Raw genomic sequence first — 11,802 nt, forward strand, 5'->3', positions numbered from 1 at the left:
AGTAGATAGCTTTATGGCTGGTCTGGGACTTTATCAGCTCTAGGCAGTATTTGATATGCAGTCAAAGCAGTAAGACACCTCATTCTCCCCACCCAACGATGGACTAGAAATTAAGGTTTCCTTGATGTTATCTGTAATTACATTACCTTTTCATACCTCCTGCTAACAGAACATAACATACACAAGGATTTCCTTTTGCTTTGGTGAATGGACCCAATTCAGCTGGCTGCAGACACTGTAAATAAAAGTACGAAGAGACCAACCCCCTGAACTTAGTGACTTGCTTTAGCATTTAGCAAGCTGTTTGGCAGAAATGAGTTGATGAGGAATATCAATACACTTCTGATGAACCACCTACACAAATACTAGCAGCATTACAGAAACAAACATACAACACGATCTTAATAGGGCAGCAAAGATAATTGAGACTTGATCCCTTGTCCCTCCCTCCTAATTAACTGCCGTTCCTCATCACAGTCTTCCTTCACATCCACGCTGCTGCTACTGCCACTCAGCTCCTCCACGCCACCCAAAGCAAGAGCACGAAATGGGCATCATGTCCTCTTCCAGCAGTCCCCTGCTGTGCCCCTATAATGGAAGTCAGGGCTGCAAGCTTCCCAACAACCTGCTTCAGTCGTCACAGTTTGCCAAAGCTGTCACAGGGCTGGGATTAGGGTCATCTCTAAGAATACAACTCTCCAAATGCCTTCTCCCTACCACCACCATCTCTTCCACACTTTACTACTGTATCACTTACATTTTGATTGCCATTAAGCATAAACTTAGAAAGCACTGTTTAATAATTTATTAACTTTTTCCCATTAAATAGTACATTCACTAAGGAGGACTTCAAACAATTTTCTGTTAATTTTATTTACAAGTCTGCAGCATTCTGCAAAACACAGTAATGATTACAAACTAAAACACACAACATATATATTTTCAAACATTTAAATATAAGCACAGTTTATTCAAAAGTAATACTACACACTGCATTTCCCATAAAAATATAAAAAATAGTAACTATCTTTTACCTAAATCAAGATATTTAAGAATTCTTCCACGTGTGATGTCCCCTCCCAAAAAAAAGGGAACTCCAACAATAAGAAATCCAGGAGACAACATCCCAAATTAGAATACAAATGCCAACTGCCCAAATCCACCAAAAGAACACAGAAGTTTCAATATGTAACCAGCAGTAATTGTTCTGCAGTATACTTGGGATTTTTCTTTGCATCAATTTGCATCTCCCATTCCAGATTCTCACAGAGACATATGCACTCACAGAAATGATGGACTGATCATACTGCAGACCATAATGCCAGTCACCACGTGCCCAACAACACAGACTGACAGTCTCACATTACACAACTTTTTTTTTTTTTGCAAAAATATCAAAAGGGAAACTCTCTCCTTTGGGAATTCCATTTAAAGACAACTCTTCTTCTCACTGAACATTCAGTGAAAATAGCTTTCCTTTCTCCTAAAAATAGTGCCATTTTTGTTTGTTACTACCATTTTTACTGACTATTCTATATTGAAAGCTAATAGTTCTGAAACACACCTATTCAAGCCCTTCTTTCAAAAGGATACAAGTGATTTACAAAAAAAGGCACAAAGATGAAACTCCTAAGCAGCATCAGTCAATCCTTCCATCCTGCACTGCTCCTCTTTCTTACACAGACATTGCTGCAAGAGACTGTCTCTGAAAAGCACTACAAATACATGAACTGTGGAAACAGGCAAAGCCTCTGTACAGTACAAGTAGTATATTCATCATTAACAAATAAACACTATTGAAAGTTTTATGTTGCAAGTAAGACTCAACCTGGAAGCATCGGGAAAAGCCACCAGAAAAAAGCTCAGCAGCATATATTTGTTAACAGTGAGATGGAAGGTCCTGTGTGCAACTGTGCATTCCATTTCAACAATGACAGTGCACTGCAGGCAGCAGTGTGAAGCTTTTGCTTCTAATAGGTTAGAGGATTTTCTAAATGTAAGAGAAGTTGCCATAAACAGACTAGTAGTATATGATGTAGAGCGTGATCTGCAATAAAAAGATTTTGCTTTCCAGCATGTAAACATCCAGGTTACTGGGCCTTAGCTCATATAAACAAATCTGATGATAGACTTTTAAACTAAAAAAGTAGGATTTCCCATAAAATGATAAACCTCAAAAATACTCTTTCAGTAAGTTTCACGTGCCATTTAATACCTTTCATGTCCTATGAACGACACAGAACATTCAGAAAGTTTTAGCAGTAGAAATGTTGACCAGTTAAATTGTTTGGCAACCATGTGCTCAAAACCTCTTTGAAGAATGTTATAATTCACTCAGAAACAGTTCTTCCCTGTAACACATTATTTCTTCTTCTTTTTCTTTGGTGGCTCATCATCAGAACTACTGTCTGTGCTGCTACTGCTACTGCTGGAGGAACTGGAATCTGATTCAAACTCCGAAGATGAGGAAGTACTACTCGAGGATCGAGAAGATGAGGATGTGGAGGAGCTCTCATCACTGTCACTATCAGAAGAAGAAGAGGTAGAAGAATCATCACTGTCAGATGAGGAATCACTAGCTGAACTGTCACTGCTGCTGCTGCTGGAACTTGTTACACTTTTAGATCTGAAAGAAAACAAACACACAGATGAGAACCATTCTGCTACAGAGAGAGTGCCCTTTATACTCTGTTGTAATCCAAAGATCAATTAATTGGTCTGAACATTTCCAGGCCTGACAATTTAAGAATCTTCCCTCCCTCCTTATCCTCCTCCCAGCTCCTGACTTTATTCTGAAAGAACAAACTTTGGCTATTTGAGCAACAGCAGAATGACACCATGCATGTGAAGTAAGTTGGCCCATAAAGCATCAAAGTGAGTGCAGGACTATAGGGAAAAAAGGTAAGTTTGAAAGTTGGCAAGGCTCTTAGGAACATCTTGTGACTTCATTGGCCTACCTCAACACAAGAACAAAGTTGCAGAAAAAGCATGAATGTGCTGTACTGCTAAAGTTTCAGGCAGAAATTAACAAAGACTGGATGCCTAGAACTGTAATAACAAGTGAAATTTTGGCTATGTAAGTGTTGGTGGAAATTTCATCAGTGATTTCACAAATGTTAGAATTGTGCTCAATGGAAACTGTTCCTAGATTACTCCTGGCAAAAGGAGCCAAACGTTCTGCAATTACATAGTGCTTATGTTTTCAGGGTAGGAGAGAAGGTGTGGAAACAGTCCAGGATAAAGACATTAGGAACATTGGAAAGTGAGTTTGTGTATGCTCTGCAACTTCATTTGTTCTCCCTCCATTTCTAGCCCTTTCAGCAAGACAGCTGTTCTCAAGATCAAGGTCTTTAACGTAACATAAATGAACCACTGAAGTTTTTGTAATGCATCTGCCATCTCTTATCTCTCTCCCTCTGTGCAGATATAATGGCTGTTTATTAAAAAAATCCGTAAGGTCTGGTTAAATATAGACTTTTGCTGATGTAAAACTAGTCTCAAAATGAGAGAAAAAGGGACTATTTTAAACTGACATCTGGCATTTTCTGTGCAAACTGTTCCTATCTAAACAGCTTCACTGAATTTGAGACCCATTTATATGGGTAAGAATCTGACAAAGGATGCCCCAAACAGTGACTTTGATCTTTGCCCTGCCCCAGTCATCTTTCACACCAAAGAATACATAGAAGCAGTTCTTGGACCTTCAGTAGAAACATCAGATGAAACACTTCATATTCCACCTAGAGGAAACAATAGCCACATCTACGAGAAAAGCAGCAAGCAGATACTTGTTTGCAGATGATGCAATATGTGGCCCGCCGATAGTTACAGAAGGAAGATGGTCATGGGATCAAGTAAAATTCACCTATTTCACCTTGTCCTAATGAGGTAATGTGACATCCTCGATGCTAACGATTGGTAGATTCCAGATTTATGGGTACACCACTGGAAAAGCACAACATCTCTCCAGCAGATAAGCATTAATTCACCTCACAACAAGCTCACAAGTGTTAATAAACTTGTGAGTTTCCATTCACAAATCATGGAACAACTGTTGCATTTTGTAATGTATGCTATCGTTCTTCTCAGACTTTATCCTTTCTAACTCCATCTAAATCACCCAACAACCTCCAGTGATTTTAACATGCTACTTAAATCAGATCTACAACGTTGAGCACAATTACCTGGATGTTTATGTGCTGCGTGGCCTGAAGGAACGAGTGAATTAGGACACAATTTTACCCTTTAGATAGTTAGAATTGTATGTGATTCATAAAAAAAGCCCTCCATGAAGGGGGCTTTCAATTAACAAATGAAGGATGCCACACAGCAATGATGAAGCCAACACAGAAGCCAACTCTGTGCCACCTAAGGTTACAGCATTGTACAACAGCAGTTTTGCCCATTCCTGCTTTTCTGGTTAAGCCTGTAGGTTACTGCTGCTATCAAAACAAACACACACTATGTAAAAGGTTTGTGTTCTCTGCCAGAACCCAAAACTTTGGCTTTTTTGTTTGTTTGTTTGTTTTTTAATCTGGAACCTGCATGATAATGCTTTGCTGAGTTTTCTGCATTTAATTTTTCCTGGATCACAGCAAAGAGACATAAATCCCACATTATCTCAAAAGGAATTTATATTGCTGGATTCCATACTTGCATAAAAACAGGATACCAATTTGAAGAGTACAGAAGTTTTAGGGGAAAGAAATGGCTGAACAACTTCCTACCACAAATCCTTCTGCTCTTTTTTAAATCTGGCAGCAGTTCAGGGCTCAAATCCTCTGAAATACAGAATGCCAAATACAGGACTGCAGCACACGAGAAAGCCGAGGAAGGAAGAATTACAAACTCCATTGTTTAGAAATCAGTTGGACTTATGACCTCACCATTTCCAGGTAATTCCAACAGTAAATGGACATTACTGATAAAGAGTACCTCAGTAATCCTGATCATCATCTCAGTTCTGCTATCAAGTATTCTTATAAAGCCAGATATAACAACAGCTTCATATAAAGGCACATTTTTAAAAACTGCTGTGAACAACTGGCACACAAAACAAAAGGCTTTTTCTCAAAAACCTCCTGAAATTGTTTTTAAGATCAGATTTAGAGGCAGAGGACAGTCTACTAAATGCAAAGAGACAACAAGGTGATTATCGTAGAGACACACCCCATGTGTCAAAACTAATGCTCAGCAGGAGCACTACAGCCAGGGCTCAAGCTGCTCCTGAAAGGGTTCTGCTAACAGAGATTGAAGTGGATTCCCAAGCTAGCATTATTACAGATTTAAAGGAGGAAGAATGTCCTAAGAATTTTTGGCTTAAATTACTATTTCTTTTCCAGGAGTGAAAAGGAATGGGAGGTGGGGTGGGAACAGAATATTTAGCTCCCAGATTTTTTATTATTATTATTTTCAAGATACTTATTCTCTAAACAAAGCTTCAGAGAGACAGCTGTTAAGAAAAGGGGATGCAAAAACAAGAAGAAGAGCAAGACAGATAGGTGGAACAAGTACAGACTACAAACAGTATGCTACCTCTTGCACATTTAACTACCTGATGAACTTTGAGGCAAAAAAGGAAGATTTCTACTAAAGCAAAATCACAAAGAGATAAAAGAATCAGTATAAAAAAGAAAGAAACAAAAAAACAACAGAAGACAAAGAGTTGGAGAGTTTTTGGACAGGGAAGTGTAGAAATTCGCCCAAATATCTGCTATACAAACATCTGTAAAGAGGCTAAAAGCAGCAGCGTCAAAGTCAGCATTCACAATTTTGCCTTTCAGTTTCTATATACACCCCTTCAAATTGCCTGCTGCAACATCCAAGTACAAGATCACACACTGAAATAGCTGCACATCTTGCCATCATTACCCACATACCTTTTTTTCTTGGTCTTCCTTTCTGCAGTACTTTCTCCAGTGCTAATTAGAGGGGAAAAACAATGCCTTTAATTAATGCATAGGAAAAGGAAATATTTAGCAGCACAGTGGAGCTGAGTTCAATATCAATAAACTGGTATCCCACTGGCAGAGAGTTGTGCTGCCCAAAACTCATTCAATATGCATTGTCAATCATTTTTCAAACTAGAAGGAATATCTACAAATCCAGGACAGGAAAAAAAATAAAAAGCAATTAATCTCTAATTTTCCGTGGTAAGTATGCTTTATTCTTTCCTTTTTTCTTTGTTCTATACAGACAACATCTTGGGATAGGAAAAGCAGAGGGGATAAGGATACAGAGAAGTCCTGTGCACCCACATTTCACAATAACTGAATTGATTGAAACAAAGGATTAGAAGATGAAATTAGTCTGCAGCTTTCATCACATTTCTCACAGGCACAAAAGGCACAGAACAATTTATTTATATTGACCCTACCAGCAACTTGTCCTTCATATTCCCATATATTCATACACTCACAGAAGGTTTTAGTAGTAAATACCACAGAACGAAGTCTCTTTTAACAAACTATCTTAAGAGGTTTACACCTGTCATCAATTTCAGATTTCTTGCTCCCCCCTCCCCTCCCCAAATATTTCAGTTAAATTTACCAGATGCACCCTTTTCACAATTGATTATCAGAATACAGCATATAACTTAGCCTGGAATTGAATTAAACTGATTAAAGTCATTCCTCATCACGTATTTACAAGGCACTTAATGCACCTCTGATACATAAAGAGGTTGGATGTTCTTTCACAAAGAAGGATACCTTTTCCTCAGCTGAAATTATTATGGAAAGCCATCTTAAGTACACAGAACAGAAAGCACATAAATTGGAAGAGCTGCTAATACTTTACATTTAGAAATCAGAGAGCAGTATTTGTTGAGAAAAACTCCAGAAAAGGTTGGAACAAGAAAACATTAAGCATAAGCTACGTTATTTTAATAGAAGTACTCAGTGCCATTTGCATGCTGGCAAAATGAAATTTTGCACATTTGTATTTTCATACAACCATTATGAAAATATCACAATTATTACACAGAGGAGTTTTCCACACCCTCACAAAATCCTGTACACAAGAGAATAATTCATTAAACTCCAAACTCTGAACCAAGTTTGAATCTCTCCTATATCTCTGCATGTTATTAACATTCCCATTATGAAGGCTGTAGAACCCTACGACAGGCAGCCAGGTACCAGAGCCACTGTGAGCACACAGTTACACTCTGAAGCACCTTTAGGAAGGCCTGTGACTGAGCCAGGCTGCAGTGCCACAGCTCTATGCCACCCTCTGAGCTTTAACACTCACATAAATCCGGGAGTTTGTTTCTCTATGAAATACACAACTGAGAGCGGTTGATCCCCTGCAGATCAAACAAAGCTGCTTCACTACACTTGGTTATTTTCCTCGAGGCACCACACTGTGTTTGCAGAGCCATAAATAAAACTGCAGCATTCTGGTTTCAGTTCAAAGTGGCAGTAGTCCTCCAAAACGCCTCGAAAGGAAGCAAGTTCTAGAAACTAAGCACTTAGGCTCTAGGAGTGCTTATCTATGCTACTAGAGGATTAAAATTGTTTCATGGTTACTCACTGGATCAGAATTTATTTCAAAATCAAACATTTTATAGCACTCTTAACACAAGACAACTTGCAGTTCAGTCAGTATTTCAGCACTCCAATTTACGTTCCTGTCTCAGCTGAAACAGCCAATGAGCTCAAATCAGATCGCTCTGACAGAGGTCACCACCTATTCTCTTCTTAGCAAGATAACAGAGCTCTTTCATAACTCACATCCTGGTAGCACTGATGACCTATGGTCAAAACACTGAGCTGCAAGAGGTGGTGACAGGAGGCGTGTTTTCAGGTTCTCAGGATCAATAGACAACTTAGTGGGAGGTCTTCACACTGCAAGGAACACAGAACTGAGAACACTGAGAACACCCATAACCAAACTCATCTGTTTGAGCCATTATGTACTTAACAGTGGACCTTTGCTACCTGTAAGTACAGTCTAACAACAAAACTAAGCAGAAGTTAAAGAACTGCTTCTAAACATATTTTGCTCCGCACAAACCTGCTTGGACAAGTACACGAACATACGAAACTGAGCTACTCAGGAATCAGCATTTCATTAAAAATGTCTCCAACTATTTTAATTTCAACTTAGCACAGTTTATTTTTTGCCTCAGATGCAATCTGAGTGTACACACACCACACAGCACACACTGTGGTTTTAAAACTGAAGTAGTATCACAGAGTCCAGAAGCAATGACAAAAGAAAACAGTCTAGGGCACCACCTTTCCCATCTCACACCAAATTACCTCTTCATTAATAAGCTGAACATTCTCATTCTGACAGTCTTACCTTTGTTGCAGCAGCAGTTGCTTTTCTTTTTCTTTCAGAATTTTTGCTAATTGAGCTGTCCTTGAAGGTCTGTGCAGGTATTTTCTCTTCCCTGTGCATTCATACGTCCAATGTCCAAACTCTAAACATTTTTGACATCTTACGTGCTGCTTGTTTGCCTCCCTATAAAAATGCAGAATTGTTTAAGTGACTGATTCCATGTCTATCTGTTCTATCTATTGAAAAAATATAATTTTTCCTTAGCATAGTCTTCACAATATACATCACTACTGTTAAAGCAGACTGATGTCCATGGGTGCTTTAGCTTATACAGCTTGAATCAGAACAAGAACAGTAACATCAAATACACACAGAACTTTGGCAAACATGCTACTGCATTTACCAAGCTATTCTCATACCAACTATTTATGGAGAAGAAAGATGCTTTTCCTCTATTCCAGAGCTTCAGCTTAAGACTTCTTCTGGTTAAAGTAGCAAATGCTGAACTATGACACCGGCTGTCCGTATAGTGATCACTTGCACCTCAATTTCTTTTCTCACTTGTAACACTTCTGGAAGTCTGGCTTGCACTTTTCAGTTTTGCACCCTGGTGTTTGTCACCCAACTGCCAAACACTTCCAAATTCACTCAAAGCAGCCAGGATCTGAGCAAGTAAAGCAGAGCTGCTCCCAGCTGCACCTTATCTGATTTCCCTACTATTTATTAAAGCCTGACAAAAAGTTTATTGTAAGAATGATCAGATTCTTATTCACTTTCTGCAATGTAAATCAACCAAACACCAGAACCACAAGTGGGCATTTTACACCTGCATTTCAGTTTTTAGAGATAAATTTGATCACTTTTAGCAGAAAACTGAGAAAAAATTGTGTATTCAGATTTTAGCACTTGCTCCACGATTCTAAAGCTGTTTTATTTTTTTTTAAAGAACAGCTGCTTTTATATCTTCTCACAGATACACTCCTGCTTTACAAATAAGGACACTCAGAGCACGCATGTGACTGACTCAAGGCCATATCATGAACTACTTCTAGAGCCAGTGAACTCTACGAGAACTGCTGTAACTTATTTCTGCCCTTGTATCATGTTTTCAACATGAAATTACTCATTCTTCAAGGTCAGGACACCTAAAACAAGGCTGCAGAATGGTTACTTTGTCTTGTCTGGGACTTCTGGCTCTACCACCACAGATGCACATAAGCAGAACGAGGAAAGCCTCTCTGCTTCATCAACAGAGATGATGTCACAAACCAGGCCAGACCTGACTCCACAGGAAGAGAAGTACAAAGCAGCAGTAACACAGCTCCATATTTCTAGGGCTTTAACAAGGCTCACGTGACTAAGGCAGAGAATCCCATGCAAGCTAAAATAAGATCAAGCCCTAAAGGCAACGCAACTGCCAGGAAACAGATCAAAAGAGCTCAGCAAAAACAGGGCTATAAATACCATCCCAACACCAACACGTGTTAATGAAAAGCACAAGATTAAGGTAATTATTTAGCACAGATCGATGGCCTCTGCCTGAAAGCAAAGACTGGCAGATACACAAATCAGTATAAACCTATCAGGCATATGAAGACTTCAGAAGCATTGGAATCAAGCAGTGACTTCTTACAACTTAAAAGAGCAGGTATTGCAAAAGTGCTTTGAATCCCAAGTTACTTTCCTGTCGAAAATAGGAAATAAGTTACGGCACACAATGACAAAGGAACGGACAGCAACGATGTCACAAATCCCTCCATCACCGCAACTCTCTGAAATTCAACAAGAATCAGTTCTGCTGGACAGACCGAACAAGTTTTTACCGAGAGCAGCGCCAGCTCGTTCCTGCTCTCCACGGTCCCGCACAGCCCCGGAACGCGACCAAACCTCCGACCTGCGACACCGCCCGCACACGGAGCCCCGCGGCCTCAGCCCGGCCCACCACCCCGCGCCTCGCACGGCGGAGCTGCGCCCAACAGCCGGGGTTCACCAGGCCTCGGCCGCTCTCCTCCCTCTCGCTCGCCTCCCCCGGCCCGGCCCGGCCCGGCCCGGCCGCCGCACTCACGCCTGTCTCCGAGCGATGAGGCGGTGCATGGGAGTCGCCATTTTCGCGGCCGGGAAGTGAGGCGCGCCGCGCTGCATGCCGGGCCTCCGCTTCCCATCGTGGGAGGAGGAGCGGCCGCCACAGAAAGGAAGTCCTCCCGCGGGCAGAGGGGGCGCCCTGCGGCAGGGAGACGCGCCGCTCGGCCCGTCTCGTCTCTCCTGCCCGCCGTTGCCATGGCAGCGATGGGCGGGATGCGCGGGAAGTTGTGGCGCCGCTGGAGGCGGTGGGCGCTGATCGTGCGCGGAGCTTCGCCTTCACTCGTTCAGGCGAATAAGCCAACGCAGCCGCCTGCTGCAGCTTCACATCAGCATGGAGGTACGTCGCGAGTTGGGAGGAGGGCATAATGTCTCTTTGGTCATAGCATGAACGCTCCAAAGAAGTGCTAGGAAGGGCTGGATTTCAGAAGAGGGAGGGTGAACCCATGTCACTCCTCAGGTGTTGCAGGGATCTACTGCCTCGCTAATGTTAAGCTGGTCTTTTTTTTTCTTTGCCCCACACTATCAAAATATAACTTCTCAGTACCTGAAGGGCTCGTTTCTGCTGCAGGCACAGCGTGCAACCACGGCTCAGTAATCCCTGAACCACCACCGGCCTTGCAGGCACTGCAGGCACAGCTCCTATGGACCCGACCTGTTCTGTGCTTGATTGCGAGGACACACAGCTCACACAGATGTAGGAATCCAAAGGCACGTTCTTTCCTCCACATCACTAAGCCCAGTGCCAGCAGCTCCTCGTGCTTCCATCACCTCCTCGCAGGCTGTGGCACAGCAGAGCTCAAAGGACAGAAGAGGAGCAGCATTCTGACAGTGCACACCTGGGGCTCTGCGGGCAGCTCTGCCTGCTGGCACTGGCACAGCAGCCCTTACAATGAGCGCAGGGAAGCACTGTGGCTTCATCTGTTTGCCTTATCAGAAGCTACTGTTATCTCATGGGATCGGTTTTAAAATATCTTAAATGTCATTACAAAAATCTTCAAGAAAACACACTTTTTAATGCTGGCTAGGGATTGCTCCTGCTGGGAGCGCTGTCCATCCAGCTGTTCTCAGTATTCACCCTGAAGCACCCTGTTACAGGGGCAGCTAATGGGCAATAAGCAGATATTCCATTATACTTTATGTTTATTCGAATGTATGTATTCTTATGGATTCTTAGTAGGTTAGTAGTAGCTGAAATGTGTGTATAATGTCTGGTATATTATAAACATGGCAGAGTTTGGCCTCAGTACTGAAACCTTGATGTATCTCATTTTTAATGGAGAAAGTCAGACAGAAGCATTTCCTATTTTAAGACTGATCTATTTTTAATAATCCATGCTTTATAATGAATTCCTGATCCTTTTTTATTTCACTATCACTTAAAATCTTGGAGTATATTACACACCGATAACACTCTGCTCTCTGCTTAACAACACT

At 41.3% G+C, this 11,802-nt stretch overlaps 1 protein-coding gene across 2 annotated transcripts; it reads right to left on the reverse strand.

The window, feature by feature from the left end:
* Window positions 1-949: 949 nt before the first annotated feature.
* Window positions 950-10,519, reverse strand: ZCCHC10 (zinc finger CCHC-type containing 10). Of its 2 annotated transcripts, none has more exons than XM_031598483.2 (4): window positions 10,352-10,519; window positions 8,308-8,469; window positions 5,880-5,921; window positions 950-2,626 (listed from the first exon to the last, which is right to left on the reverse strand). In XM_031598483.2, exons 1-4 carry the CDS (start codon window positions 10,426-10,428, stop codon window positions 2,362-2,364), a joined length of 546 nt encoding a protein of 181 aa, XP_031454343.2. In that variant the 5' UTR covers window positions 10,429-10,519; the 3' UTR covers window positions 950-2,361. The 2 variants fall into 2 exon arrangements, with proteins under 2 accessions (XP_031454343.2, XP_090007046.1); XM_090150920.1 differs by lacking the exon at window positions 10,352-10,519 and adding an exon at window positions 9,432-9,536.
* Window positions 10,520-11,802: the final 1,283 nt, after the last annotated feature.

This window comes from Phasianus colchicus, chromosome 15, assembly GCF_987193195.1.
Source record: "Phasianus colchicus chromosome 15, bPhaCol1.hap1.1, whole genome shotgun sequence".
In the NCBI taxonomy this organism is placed as follows: Eukaryota; Metazoa; Chordata; class Aves; order Galliformes; family Phasianidae; genus Phasianus; species Phasianus colchicus.